General features: G+C 45.5%; 1 protein-coding gene across 1 annotated transcript; it reads right to left on the reverse strand.

Moving 5' to 3' along the window:
* Window positions 1–585: 585 nt before the first annotated feature.
* LOC148477272 (uncharacterized) lies at window positions 586–16,699 on the reverse strand. The gene is made up of 8 exons (XM_088456964.1): window positions 16,630–16,699; window positions 15,569–15,788; window positions 12,862–12,995; window positions 6,747–6,938; window positions 5,564–5,642; window positions 5,351–5,448; window positions 5,047–5,200; window positions 586–2,257 (listed from the first exon to the last, which is right to left on the reverse strand). The coding sequence occupies exons 2-8, from the start codon at window positions 15,672–15,674 to the stop codon at window positions 1,446–1,448; spliced, it is 1,575 nt and encodes a 524-aa protein (XP_088313090.1). The 5' UTR covers window positions 15,675–15,788; window positions 16,630–16,699; the 3' UTR covers window positions 586–1,445.
* Window positions 16,700–16,948: the final 249 nt, after the last annotated feature.

The raw sequence follows: 16,948 nt of genomic DNA on the forward strand, positions 1-16,948 counted from the left end.
GTGCTCCGTATACTGACTCAGTCACACACACACAGATATACAGGTGTCACATATCACATTACTCAGCGCAGTCCTAGTGCTCCGTATACTGACTCAGTCACACACAGATATACAGGTGCCACATATCACATTACTCAGCGCAGTCCCCTAGTGCTCCGTATACTGACTCAGTCACACACACAGATATACAGGTGTCACATATCACATTAATCAGCACAGTCCTAGTGCTCTGTATACTGACAGTCACACACAGATATACAGGTGTCACATATCACATTACTCAGCGCAGTCCCCTAGTGCTCCGTATACTGAGTCAGTCACACACAGATATACAGGTGTCACATATCACATTAATCAGCGCAGTCCCCTAGTGCTCCGTATACTGACTCAGTCACACACAGATATACAGGTGTCACATATCACATTAATCAGCGCAGTCCCCTAGTGCTCCGTATACTGACTCAGTCACACACAGATATACAGGTGTCACATATCACATTACTCAGCGCAGTCCTAGTGCTCCGTATACTGACTCAGTCACACTGGGTAACTTGCGCAGTATGACGTATTAGGGCTATCTGTATAATTATACATTTGTATAACCGCACATGACCGGAATGGACCAATCTCTGCAGAGCGCCAGAATGAACTATAGAGAGGGTCTGGATTATCTGGAGATATCTGTGACAAAAAACCCAGAGAGAGACCTGGATGGTGCCTCCACATGGTGATGATATACAACTACAAGTCTCCGGGCACATAGCATGAGAACAATGTCATGTGATGGAGCGGACCAATCCCAGTCAATACATGTTATATCTCCTAAATTATAACACAATAAGGTATAAATAACACACATGATATAGTAAGATCACGGATTAGTGATCTGTATAACGGCAGCGTCACTGGGATCTAGGTCATGTTATAAACACAACATACCATATTGTATAGTGATTATGTTGATATTAGTAATAACGTGCGATAGTGTCCACTAGTGAGTCACATGATATGATCACACCCATGCGCCCAATTACACTAATAAGGGTAGATATAATATATATGTATAAGCAAATTATTCATCCTAGGACCCAATTGGAGACTTATTCTGCAAATATATAGAATATGAAGATCTTAGTTTTAAGCATAATGAGAACCACCTGTAAAGTATCACAGTATATTCTGATATTGGAATCACACTGATATATATATATATATATATATATATATATATATATAAATAATTCCCTGGGTGTATTCATATTAAAAATAGTATATATTTTAATGCATCTTTACAAGATCTATATTATTTATTGTTGTTTAGATTTCTCTAGCACTGTAAATTCCTCCTCTTTTTATATTAATGACACACATACCAATTATCTGGGGTTTGATAACTTAAAATACTGTGTGACTAGAGTGTTACTAAAACCCTGTTTTGCATCAGCTCATTGAAATACTTTTCTCATGTGTAACATCTGATGTCTAACAAGGCTCATTTTTCGTGTAAAACATTTCCCACACTCAGAGCATGGAAATGGTTTCTCACCTGTGTGAGTTCTCTCATGCATAACAAGATCAGATTTCTGTGTAAAACATTTCCCACACTCAGAGCATGGAAACGGTTTCTCACCTGTGTGACATCTCTGATGTTTAACAAGAGCCGATTTATGTGTAAAACAATTCCCACACTCAGGACATGGAAATGGTTTCTCACCTGTGTGACGTCTCTGATGTGTAACAAGATCTGATTTAAATGTAAAACATTTCTCACACTCAGAACATGGAAATGGCTTCTCCCCTGTGTGACATCTCTGATGTATAACAAGATATGATTTCCGTGTAAAATATTTCCCACACTCAGAACATGGAAATGGTTTCTCACCTGTGTGACTTCTCTGATGCTTAACAAGATATGATTTATCTTTATAACATTTCCCACACTCAGAGCATGGAAATGGTTTCTCACCTGTGTGACTTCTCTCATGTTTAACTAGACGTGATTTCTTTTTAAAACATTTCCCACACTCAGAACACGGAAATAATTTATCAGGTGCATGAGTTGCACTATGTGTAACAAAAGCTGAGGTATCAGAAGACCAGTCCGGACTATTATAAAAATCAGATGATATAGCTGCACTGTGAGGTACTGGATGTATATTTAGTGTAATTGATCTGTCTTCTGGAGATTCGTGGGTGATGTTATCTTCGGTTTTAATATCTGCTCTCTCCAAGGCATTCCTGCTTGTGCGTCCATCTGCTGGAAATCAAATAACTGTATTATTATTAATCACAGCTCTTCATACAGCGCATACACATTACACAGCACTTTACAGAGAATATTTGGCTATTCACATCAGTTCGCACCAGTGGATCTTACAATCTATATTTCCTACCACATGTACTCTCAAATTTATTATGGTTAATTTGTGTCAGAAGCCAATCAACCTACCACTATGATATTTGGAGCATTAAATGAAACGCATACAAACTACACATAGTATATTGGTTTGGTCTCAAAGTCATGACTTCAGCAATACTAACCACTACACCACCGTGTGATATGTAACTATTATGAGTAAAGATTTTAATTTGCATATACAAACTATGACCACACTATTACATTTACAAATATACAAACTACAAATAAGACTCTAGATGAACAGATAAAATATTGGCATAAAATGGCACAAGCACATTATCAGCACATGTCATAGACCCAACACCAGGGACAGGCAGATGGCACATCACCAATGTATATCTCCCCCAAATGCAGTCATTGCTGGGAAATGTTCCCTAGTCAGCATCACAGAGCAGGAAGCCTCATTAGCCAGTGACATTGGTGAACCACAATACCCATCTAGACCGCCCTCACACATACACATGGGAAACTTGTGGGCTAATTACCAATATCCACACTACACAAAGTTCCCCAGGTGAATATATATGTAGCAAAAGCAGCCTCTATATGGTCCTCTGGTCATCCTCAGGGAGAGTATCCCCACCAGAGTCATGTTACTAAATTAGGGTAATGAGTCACTGTATATAACCGCTGAGAGGGAAGGAGAGCGATAGGACAGAGCAACACAGAGTGATGGCGGCACAGAGTGGGGGAGGCAGCAGGACACAGAGCGGGGGGAGGCAGCAGGACAGGGTAGAGGAATGGTGCAGGGCACAGAGCGGGGGAGGCAGCAGGACACAGAGCTGGGGAGGCAGCAGGATAGGGTAGGGGAATGGTGCAGGGCACAGAGCTGGGGAGGCAGCAGGACAGGGTAGAGGAATGGTGCAGGGCACAGAGCAGGGGAAGCAGCAGGACAGGATAGGGGAATGGCACAGGGCACAGAGCAAGGGAGGCAGCAGGACAGGGTAGGGGAATGGTGCAGGGCACAGAGTGGGGGAGGCAGCAGGACAGGATAGGGGAATGGTGCAGGGCACAGAGCAAGGGAGGCAGCAGGACAGGGTAGGGGAATGGTGCAGGGCACAGAGTAGGGGAGGCGGCAGGACAGGGTAGGGGAATGGTGGAGGGCACAGAGCGGGGGAGGCAGCAGGACAGGGTAGGGGAATGGTGCAGGGCACAGAGCGGGGGAGGCAGAAGGACAGGGTAGGGGAATGGTGCAGGGCACAGAGCGGGGGAGGCATCAGGACAGGGTAGGGGAATGGTGCAGGACACAGACAGGCAACAGCAAAAAGAGGAAGAAAGCAGAAGGGCAGAGCAGGATACAGAGACAGGTCAGCAGATAAAGCGCGACAGTACAGAGCACCGAAGCACAGAGACTGGAGGGAGCCATTGTGCAATTACAGGTGTGTGGTTATAGCTGTGTGTGTGTGACAAGTTGGAGTTCATGTGACGTGTGTTGTGATGTGTTGTATACAGTGTATTGAAAAACAGTCAGTCGTGTAATATTACTAAAGGAAGATAATGGGTATTATCACATGTGGTAGTGCACAAGGAGGATCATGGGTAATGTCACATAGGGTATCATTACATTAACCAGTGATTTATCCACTATAGTGACATCTCTTGTACTGTATGAGATACACCAGAGAGTGTGGGGAGGAGACTGGTCAGATCTCTGGGCTGGTAACACACAGTGACATGATGTGAGGGGGAGAGCAGGAGTATAATAGGGGCTGATGGCTCCTGATGTATGAGATACACCAGAGAGTGTGGGGAGGAGACTGGTCAGATCTCTGGGCTGGTAACAACACAGTGACATGATATGAGGGGGAGAGCAGGAGTATAATAGGGGCTGATGGCTCCTGATGTATGAGATGCACCAGAGTGTGGGGAGAAGACTGGACAGATCTCTGGGCTGGTAACACACAGTGACATGATGTGAGGAGGAGAGCAGGAGTATAATAGGGACTGATGGCTCCTGATGTATGAGATACACCAGAGAGTGTGGGAGGAGACTGGTCAGATCTCTGGGCTGGGAACACACAGTGACATGATGTGAGGGGGAGAGCAGGAGTATAATAGGGGCTGATGGCTCCTGATGTATGAGATACACCAGAGAGTGTGAGGAGGAGACTGGTCAGATCTCTGGGCTGGTAACACACAGTGACATGATGTGAGGAGGAGAGCAGGAGTATAGTAGGCACTGATGGCTCCTGATGTATGAGATACACCAGAGAGTGTGGGAGGAGACTGGTCAGACCTCTGGGCTGGTAACACACAGTGACATGATATGAGGGGGAGAGAAGGAGTATAATGGGGGCTGAGTAGGATGTAGAAGAAGATGATTGTGTTGACTGTATTATTTTTTATTTATAATTAGCCAATCAGTGATGTATGCAAGATATGTAGTCATACCCAAGTTCCATACACATAGGAGTTTACTATCCAAATACCCGAACACACAGGTACATTGTGTCAAAAGTCAATTAACATACCAGTATATTTTTGGTTGGGGGAAGGAAATCCACACCAAACTTGGAGAACAGAAAAACTCCACACATATAATACACTGGTTACAATTAAACCGAACAATATATCATGGTGCAGAGAGAGAATGTGACTATTTTCTGTAATAAGTGTTTTTTACTCACCTGTGCTGATATGTGTAGGGATTTCCTCCTCCTTACACTGATCACTCCTCACATACGTGTCTTCTTCTCCCTCTATATCTTCTGCCTTATTATCAGTCACATACGTCTCTTCTCCTTCTATAACTTCAACCTTTAAAAATGTCAGACCTTCTCCCTAAATAACCCACAACAGAAAAAAAGAACAATTTTAGAAAGTTTGATGAAATTAGATGAAATAAAACAAAAAATATCTGTATAAGACACACACAGCTTCATATAGTGACAGTCACTTTGGTATATTGGTGAGACCCTAAATCCCATCTACCTGATGCTCCTGTGGGATCCTGTGATTCTCCTCTGTACAGTGCTGGGAATAAAGAGAACGGGGACATCTCTCTGGGGTATTTCTGTTACTGGATCCATCTGTAGGAGACACAGTGACTGAGTACATGGTATATATGTGATTATCAGGTTATGTGTATATAGGGGGCTCCCATACCCGCTCTCCCCTGTACAATAAATAACAGTCTCCTCTTACCCAGTGATGTGAGGGGCTGGTGATTCTCCATCATCACGTCCTTGTACAGACCCCTGTGTTCCTCTATATACTCCCCCTCCTGCATGGAGACATAGACAGTGACATCCTGACACCTTATAGGAACCTGACACATACAATGATACAGTCATCACCCAGACACATCCCCTGGTGTTACTGTATAATGTCCCATTCCCAGCAGTCACCTTTCCAGTCATCACCCAGACACATCCCCTGGTGTTACTGTATAATGTCCCATTCCCAGCAGTCACCTCTCCAGTCACCACCCAGACACATCCCCAGGTGTTACTGTATAATGTCCCATTCCCAGCAGTCACCTCTCCAGTCATCACCCAGACACATCCCCCGGTGTTACTGTATAATGTCCCATTCCCAGCAGTCACCTCTCCAGTCATCACCCAGACACATCCCCTGGTGTTACTGTATAAAGTCCCATTCCCAGCAGTCACCTCTCCAGTCATCACCCAGACACATCCCCCGGTGTTACTGTATAATGTCCCATTCCCAGCAGTCACCTCTCCAGTCATCACCCAGACACATCCCCTGGTGTTACTGTATAATGTCCCATTCCCAGCAGTCACCTTTCCAGTCATCACCCAGACACATCCCCTGGTGTTACTGTATAATGTCCCATTCCCAGCAGTCACCTCTCCAGTCACCACCCAGACACATCCCCAGGTGTTACTGTATAATGTCCCATTCCCAGCAGTCACCTCTCCAGTCATCACCCAGACACATCCCCCGGTGTTACTGTATAATGTCCCATTCCCAGCAGTCACCTCTCCAGTCATCACCCAGACACATCCCCTGGTGTTACTGTATAAAGTCCCATTCCCAGCAGTCACCTCTCCAGTCATCACCCAGACACATCCCCCGGTGTTACTGTATAATGTCCCATTCCCAGCAGTCACCTCTCCAGTCATCACCCAGACACATCCCCTGGTGTTACTGTATAATGTCCCATTTCCAGCAATCACCTCTCCAGTCATCACCCAGACACATCCCCCGGTGTTACTGTATAATGTCCCATTCCCAGCAGTCACCACCCAGACACATCCCCTGGTGTTACCGTATAATGTCTCATTCCCAGCAGTCACCTCTCCAGTCATCACCCATACACATCCCCTGGTGTTACTGTATAATATGTCCCATTCCCAGCAGTCACCTCTCCAGTCAGCAGCTGAATGATATTGTTGGTGAGTTCCAAGATCTTCTGGTCATTGTGTCTCTCATGTATCAGTGAGTGAGGTGGAGGCACCGTGATGGGGCTCTGGTTCCTGCTCAGTCCTCCTGACACATGGGGACGGCTGCTGGATGTCTCACACTTACCGGATGTCTTCTTCACTATTGTGTAACCCTGTGTATTGGGGAATACATCAATTAGAAGATAAAATTACAAATTCCCCTATTTGTCTTTATAATTTTTAGTGGTTAATTGTTAATACTTTAACATGAAAATGTATACAACCACTAACCTACATGTAACCTATATATATATATCCCCCTATCCTACATGTAACCTATATATCCTCTTTACAACCCCCTATCCTACATGTAACCTATATATCCTCTATACACTCCCCTATCCTAAATGTAACCTATATATCCTCTATACACACACCCCTATCTTACATGTAACCTATGTCCTCTATACACACACCCCTATCTTACATGTAACCTATATATCCTCTATACACCCCCCCTATCCTACATGTAACCTATATATCCTTTATACACACACCGCTATCCTACATGTAACCTATATATCCTATATACACACACCCCCTATCCTACATGTAACCTATATATCCTATATACACACACCCCCTATCCTACATGCAACCTATATATCCTATGTACACCCCCCTATCCTACATGTAACCTATATATCCTTTATACACACACCGCCTATCCTACATGCAACCTATATTTCCTATATACACACACCTATCCTACATGTAACCTATATATCCTATGTACACCCCCCTATCCTACATGTAACCTATATATCCTATATACACCCACCCATCCTACATGTAACCTATATATATTATATACACTCCCTATCCTACATGTAACCTATATATCCTATATACACCCACCCATCCTACAATTAACCTATATATCCTATATACACCCCTCCAGCCTACATGTAACCTATATATCCTATATACACCCCCCAGCCTACATGTAACCTATATATCCTATATACACCCCCCAGCCTACATGTAACCTATATATCCTATATACACCCTCCAGCCTCCATGTAACCTATATATCCTATATACACCCACCCATCCTACATGTAACCTATATATCCTATATACACCCCCCAGCCTACATGCAACCTATATATCCTATATACACCCTCCAGCCTACATGTAACCTATATATGCTATATACACCCCCCAGGCTACATGTAACCTATATATCCTATAATCTTCTGCCATCCCCAGTAGATGGACTGATCTGTGAGCCGGATTCAGCACAGGACAGAACTGCAAATTCTGGAAATGGAGCAGGTGTCCTGACATCTGCAATCCCTGCGGTGCCTCCAAGGTCATAGCTTGGGATCACGATGGTTACCCCATTGGTCAGGCTGCAGTAGCTGAAGCTTACCACAGCATGGCCGGGACCAGTCAGCCTGCAAGGCCAAGAAGTCTGCTTCTATGGATGCATATTCTTGCCATGCCAGACATGGAAGAAGGAGGCACCACGCGCTTATTTCCGGGAACACAGGCCGACATTCCCCGCACCTCCCCTGCCTGTAAATCCGGCAATGGCATACGGGGGCCTGTGTGCGATTTCGTAGGACTCGTTCTGCATATATGTAGAGCAGGTCCTGCACATGCGCAGCCTCCCGATAATTGGGAATCTGCGATCGGCAGTGCAGGCTGATTCAGGCCCTGTGTCCTCTGTCTATGGCAGGCTCCCACAGATGACTCCTATGCTTTATACAGAGTAGTGCAAACAGCGATACTGTAGTGTAAGATTAATAAGAGGACTCAGAACTGCCGCCCACTACACATGGCAGAGACTGCGGCAGAGGTAGGCTAAGACTAATACAATTGATGCTATAAAAGGATTTCACAGAAGCGAATGGACAAAAATAAAATTCACATGCACACGCATGATATACAAAACAGCTATGTAATACTTCCTAAATGTGTCTGACTGGATGCATCCCAGACACCAGAATCGCAAGGGGTAAAGCATCCAAGAATACCTCACCTCCCTAGTCATGTCCCTGTATTATTACTATAGATATAAGTGATGTCACTGTGACACTCCCAGATCCTCTCACCTCCCCAGTCATGTCCCTGTATTATTACTATAGATATAAGTGATGTCACTGTGACACTCACAGATCCCCTCACCTCCCCAGTCATGTCCCTTTATTATTACTATAGATATAAGTGATGTCACTGTGACACTCCCAGATCCCCTCACCTCCCCAGTCATGTCCCTGTATTATTACTATAGATATAAGTGATGTCACTGTGACACTCCCAGATCCCCTCACCTCCCCAGTCATGTCCCTGTATTATTACTATAGATATAAGTGATGTCATTGTGACGCTCCCAGATCCCCTCACCTCCCCAGTCATGTCCCTGTATTATTACTATAGATATAAGTGACGTTACAGTGACACTCCCAGATCCCCTCATCTCCCCAGTCATGTCCCTGTATTATTACTATAGATATAAGTGATGTCACTGTGATACTCCCAGATCCCCTCACCTCCCCAGTCATGTCCCTGTATTATTACTATAGATATAAGTGATGTCACTGTGACACTCCCAGATCTTATCACCTCCCCAGTCATGTCCCTGTATTATTACTATAGATATAAGTGATGTCACTGTGACACTCCCAGATCCCCTCACCTCCCCAGTCATGTCCCTGTATTATTACTATAGATATAAGTGATGTCACTGTGATACTCCCAGATCCCCTCACCTCCCCAGTCATGTCCCTGTATTATTACTATAGATATAAGTGATGTCACTGTGACACTCCCAGATCTTATCACCTCCCCAGTCATGTCCCTGTATTATTACTATAGATATAAGTGATGTCACTGTGACACTCCCAGATCCCCTCACCTCACTAGTCATGTCCGGGTATTATTACTATAGATATAAGTGATGTCATTGTGACGCCCCCAGACCTCCTCACCTCCCCACTCATGTCCCTGCATTATTACTATAGATATAAGTGACGTTACAGTGACATTCCCAGATCCTCTCACCTCCCCAGTCATGTCCCTGTATTATTACTATAGATATAAGTGATGTCACTGTGACACTCCCAGATCCCCTCATCTCCCCAGTCATGTCCCTGTATTATTACTATAGATATAAGTGATGTCACTGTGACACTCCCAGATCCCCTCACCTCACTAGTCATGTCCGGGTATTATTACTATAGATATAAGTGATGTCATTGTGACGCCCCCAGACCTCCTCACCTCCCCACTCATGTCCCTTTATTATTACTATAGATATAAGTAATGTCACTGTGACACTCCCAGATCTCCTCACCTCCCTAGTCATGTCCCTGTATTATTACTATAGATATAAGTGATGTCACTGTGACACTCCCAGATCCCCTCACCTCCCTAGTCATGTCCCTGTATTATTACTATAGATATAAGTGATGTCACTGTGACACTCCCAGATCCCCTCACCTCCCCAGTCATGTCCCTGTGACGCTTCCAGATCCCCTCACCTCACTAGTCATGTCCCGGTATTATTACTATAGATATAAGTGATGTCACTGTGACAGTCATGTCTCTGTATTGTTACTATAGATATAAGTGATGTCACTGTGACACTCCCAGATCCCCTCACCTCCCCAGTCATGTCCCTGTATTATTACTATAGATATAAGTGATGTCACTGTGACACTCCCAGACCCTCTCACCTCCCCAGTCATGTCCCTGTATTATTACTATAGATATAAGTGATGTCACTGTGACACTCCCAGATCCCCTCACCTCCCCAGTCATGTCCCTGTATTATTACTATAGATATAAGTAATGTCACTGTGACACTCCCAGATCCCCTCACCTCCCCAGTCATGTCCCTGTATTATTACTATAGATATAAGTGATGTCACTGTGACACTCCCAGATCCCATCACCTCCCCAGTCATGTCCCTGTATTATTACTATAGATATAAGTGATGTCACAGTGAGCCTCTCAGATCCCCTCACCTCCCCAGTCATGTCCCTGTATTATTACTATAGATATAAGTGATGTCACTGTCACACTCCCAGATCCCCTCACCTCCCCAGTCATGTCCCTGTATTATTACTATAGATATAAGTGATGTCACTGTGATACTCCCAGATCCCCTCACCTCCCCAGTCATGTCCCTGTATTATTACTATAGATATAAGTGATGTCACTGTGACACTCCCAGATCTTATCACCTCCCCAGTCATGTCCCTGTATTATTACTATAGATATAAGTGATGTCACTGTGACACTCCCAGATCCCCTCACCTCACTAGTCATGTCCGGGTATTATTACTATAGATATAAGTGATGTCATTGTGACGCCCCCAGACCTCCTCACCTCCCCACTCATGTCCCTGCATTATTACTATAGATATAAGTGACGTTACAGTGACATTCCCAGATCCTCTCACCTCCCCAGTCATGTCCCTGTATTATTACTATAGATATAAGTGATGTCACTGTGACACTCCCAGATCCCCTCATCTCCCCAGTCATGTCCCTGTATTATTACTATAGATATAAGTGATGTCACTGTGACACTCCCAGATCCCCTCACCTCACTAGTCATGTCCGGGTATTATTACTATAGATATAAGTGATGTCATTGTGACGCCCCCAGACCTCCTCACCTCCCCACTCATGTCCCTTTATTATTACTATAGATATAAGTAATGTCACTGTGACACTCCCAGATCTCCTCACCTCCCTAGTCATGTCCCTGTATTATTACTATAGATATAAGTGATGTCACTGTGACACTCCCAGATCCCCTCACCTCCCTAGTCATGTCCCTGTATTATTACTATAGATATAAGTGATGTCACTGTGACACTCCCAGATCCCCTCACCTCCCCAGTCATGTCCCTGTGACGCTTCCAGATCCCCTCACCTCACTAGTCATGTCCCGGTATTATTACTATAGATATAAGTGATGTCACTGTGACAGTCATGTCTCTGTATTGTTACTATAGATATAAGTGATGTCACTGTGACACTCCCAGATCCCCTCACCTCCCCAGTCATGTCCCTGTATTATTACTATAGATATAAGTGATGTCACTGTGACACTCCCAGACCCTCTCACCTCCCCAGTCATGTCCCTGTATTATTACTATAGATATAAGTGATGTCACTGTGACACTCCCAGATCCCCTCACCTCCCCAGTCATGTCCCTGTATTATTACTATAGATATAAGTAATGTCACTGTGACACTCCCAGATCCCCTCACCTCCCCAGTCATGTCCCTGTATTATTACTATAGATATAAGTGATGTCACTGTGACACTCCCAGATCCCATCACCTCCCCAGTCATGTCCCTGTATTATTACTATAGATATAAGTGATGTCACAGTGAGCCTCTCAGATCCCCTCACCTCCCCAGTCATGTCCCTGTATTATTACTATAGATATAAGTGATGTCACTGTCACACTCCCAGATCCCCTCACCTCCCCAGTCATGTCCCTGTATTATTACTATAGATATAAGTGATGTCACTGTGACACTCCCAGATCCCCTCACCTCCCCAGTCATGTCCCTGTATTATTACTATAGATATAAGTGATGTCACTGTGACACTCCCAGATCCTCTCACCTCCCCAGTCATGTCCCTGTATTATTACTATAGATATAAGTGATGTCACTGTGACACTCCCAGATCCCCTCACCTCCCCAGTCATGTCCCTGTATTATTACTATAGAGATAAGTGATGTCACTGTGACACTCCCAGATCCCCTCACCTCCCCAGTCATGTCCCTGTATTATTACTATAGATATAAGTGATGTCATTATGACTCTCCCAGATCCCCTCACCTCCCCAGTCATGTCCCTGTATTATTACTATAGATATAAGTGATGTTACTGTGACACTCCCAGATCCTCTCACCTCCCCAGTCATGTCCCTGTATTATTACTATAGATATAAGTGATGTCACTGTGACACTCCCAGATCCTCTCACCTCCCCAGTCATGTCCCTGTATTATTACTATAGATATAAGTGATGTCATTATGACTCTCCCAGATCCCCTCACCTCCCCAGTCAGCAGGTAGATGATCTCCAGGGTGAGATTTAGTATCCTCTCCGTCATGTGTTTCCTGTCCTTGTCCATCAGGACACCTCTCACCCTCACCTGACTTCTTGTAAAGACTCTGATTCTTCTTGTGCCTAGGAATAAATATAATACTTATCACAGATTACATATATCTCTGAGTTATCATTAGGGCCATCTTCTTTCCTCAGGTCACATCGATACTACATACGTGAACACACTGATCAATAAACACAGGTCACATTGATATCACAAACTGATCATTATATACAGGTCACAGATATCATACACCTGATACACACTGATCACTATACACAGGTCACACTGATATCACACTGATCACTATACACAGGTCACACTATCACACACCTGATACACACTGATCACTATACACAGGTCACACTATCATACACCTGATACACACTGATCACTATACACAGGTCACACTGATATCACACACCTGATCATCACTATACACACTAATCACTATACACGTCACACTATCATACACCTGATACACACTGATCACTATACACATATCACACACCTGATACACACTGATCATCACTATACACACCTGATACACACTGATCACTATACACAGGTCACACTGATATCACACACCTGATACACACTGATCACTATACACAGGTCACACCAATATCATACAACTGATACACACTGATCATCACTATACACAGGTCACACTATCATACACCTGATACACACTGATCACTATACACAGGTCACACTATCATACACCTGATACACACTGATCACTATACACATATCACACACCTGATACACACTGATCATCACTATACACACCTGATACACACTGATCATCACTATACACATATCACACACCTGATACACACTGATCATCACTATACACACTGATCACTATCATACACCTGATACACACTGATATACACTGGGCCTGATTCAGACTCGGATGGTATCTGCAGTCCGTTCGCTATTGCCGATGGTTGCTAATCTGCGCATGTGCGAACTACACTGTGCGATCACAGATCCCTCGCTCGCCCAGCAAAACCAGCCCAGCACAGCACAGCCCAGCCCAGCCCAGCCCAACACAGCACAGCACAGCCCAACACAGCACAGCCCAACACAGCACAGCCCAACACAGCACAGCACAGCAGAGGGAGTGACAGGAGAGGCCGTTTGTGGGTGGTGACAGGGGCAGTCCAGTAAAAACGGGGAGTTGGAGATGCGAACGGAGGCGTGCCCGAGTGTTTCAACGCCGTTTTAGAGGCGTGCATAATTAACAGGCAGCGTCATAGTACATGTCACCAGCCATTTTTTTCCTCTGTTTTCCTCGCAATGCTTGCGGTAAAAAAAAGCTACCACAAGCACTGGGTTCACATCCGATAGTGGTCGATGTACCAATGTTTTCATAAACTTCCAGGAGATGACGTGGGGCAGTGGGCGTCTCTGCATACGCTAAGGGGAGTCTGCATACACAAAGTGAACGCTCGTACAGGTACGATGGGCGTGTCTATGCCTTGGCGAGCGATCGCTACCCGCTGCGTCACTTTCAGATATTTGCATACATATCATGCGAGCGTACGTTCATAGCGACCGGGTCTGAATCAGGCCCACTGATCACTATACACAGGTCACACACCTGATAACCAGTGATTATTACATATAGTATAATATACACAAGTCCATATGACAAGATATTTCCCCAGGCCAGATCCCTCACAACCCACCCACCTTTTCCTCCTCATTCCACCCTCAGGTCTTCTCCCCAGTAACCTAGGATAAAGGACCTCATTCAGAGGCGGTCGTTAGATGCAAGCGGTCGCTCTGAATGAGGGCGGCCGCTAACATCTTGTAGTGCCGCCTCTTGGTCGATCGCTAAGCTGCGGGTTACCACCCACAGCTCTAGCGACCGACCAGGGTGGTCGCGATGGTCAAGACCATTGGGGCTTGTGACAAGACCCTAAGGTTGGGTCTCGGCATTCGCAAGGCCAAGGGAGCTCCCTGCTCTGATCGAGCAGGAAGCTCCCCACTGACATCACTGCTGATGTCAGTGTGCTCTGATCGAGCAGGAGGCTCCCCAGTGACATCACTGCTGTCAGTGGGACCGCCCCCAAAAGGCAGGCGTTCCTTCGGGAACGCCTCCGTTTGGCCGGCCAAGCCCCCTGCCCGCCTCCCAAACGGGGCGAGCTGTCACTCACCATCGACAGCTCGCCCCCTTTGGTGTGAGACCCCTAGCGATAGAGCACCCTTCGCTAGCCGGGTCTCATGCACGCGCATGTCGGAGCCGGCACAGATGTGCAAATGCCCAGTGGGGGAACATCGAGCCGTTTGTGAGCTATCAACGCTTTCGACCGGGTCTGAATGACCCCCAAAGTCTCTGCCCCCATCACCTTACCCTACTTCTCTGCTCCCCCTCCCCCATTATACGCCCTCCGATAGCGCACCACATCTCCCAGCCCAACCTCTTCCCCCCACTACTGCCCTATTCCTCTGTCTCCTAATATCTGGGCGACTTGTGTACAATCACCCATCTTATTATCTCTGCTCCCACATCTGTAATAATTACTGAGTGTCAGCGGTGTTGTACAGTCTGTGACTCTGGAACTGTAGCGGCACCATAAGTCTCAGCATGCCCTGTCATGCTGTAATTCACAGTTATTCTACCACTGTAGGATGTACGTACCATGTGTGACATTCCTGCCGGCCATGTTTATGTAGCATCGGGAAGAGGCAGAAGCATTTCTAGGGGGATAATCACTCACACACTGAAGATCTAGATGCACTGTCATGGTTCCCCGAGGACTGGAGCTGGAAAACGCTGGTCCCCTACACACAGGGCAGTAATAGAGACAGTGCGGGGAGCAGAGGGAGCTCCAAACAGGTTGGTGACTCTGTAAGGAGACCTGGAAAACATGAGCTGTTCCCTAAGAACTGGCACTGGGAAACGCTGGTCCCCTACACACAGGGTACTAAGCACCCTTTATACCAATACCAATACAAAGCCTCAGACAGGTGAGGGCTCAGCAGGGCCTATTACAGAGGTCGTCTGTGCATCTTATACATCACCCGGTGTACACTATGGTGTCTCTCTGTGTATTCTGTCACTTCCACACTAATAACCACCTACTGAGGGTACTGACCACCAGCTACAGCTGATACGTTCTGTATGGGGGGTCTGAGTGCACCGGACACCTCCCTTTCTCTATAGTCTGTTACCTACCGAGCACTGACTGCTCCATCTGTATTATATGTAACACCAGGGTCTGCTCCACCTGTATTATATGTAACACTAATAACCACCTACTGAGGGTACTGACCGCCAGCTACAGCTGATACGTTCTGTATGGGGGGTCTGAGTGCACCGGACACCTCCCTTTCTCTATAGTCTTTTACCCACCGAGCAGTGTCTGCTCCAGCTGTATTATAGTAACACCAGGGTCTGCTCCACCTATTTTATATATATATATAACAGGGTCTGCTCCACCTGTATTAAATATAACACTAAAGTCGGCTTCACCTGCATGATAATAATGCAGCAGCACCACTGACTGCTCCACCTGCATTATTGTAATAGGGTCTGCTACATCTGTATTATATGTAACACTGGAAGCTGATCTACCTGTATGACAAAAACACAACACTATTGACAGATCTACATGTATTATGATAATGAGGCACCACAGTCTGCTCCTCCTGTACCATCATAATAATAATAATAATAATAATAATAATAAACATCTTTACCTGTTACTAGACACAACAATGGTCGCTCTCTGCATCTCACCCGGAAGTTGCTGTTTATAGAAGACACGCCCCTCTGGATAGCCACGCCCCGCCCCTCTCATCTCCTTATAGCTATGGCTCCTGTCTGCCCCGCCCCTCCTATCATAGTGACCGCCCTCCTCTTATTCCCCTCAGTGCGGTGATTGGAAGCAGCGAGTAACCAGGCGGTTACCGCTCACAGCTTCATCACTAGAGTAACAGATATATAGTCTAATGGTGTCCTCATGTACGGTGACCGGCGGCCATATTCTTATAGTCTACCAGTCACAGAGCAGAGGGG

This window comes from Taudactylus pleione, unplaced genomic scaffold (genome assembly GCF_031769625.1).
Source record: "Taudactylus pleione unplaced genomic scaffold, aTauple2 ptg000730l, whole genome shotgun sequence".
NCBI lineage: Eukaryota > Metazoa > Chordata > Amphibia > Anura > Myobatrachidae > Taudactylus > Taudactylus pleione.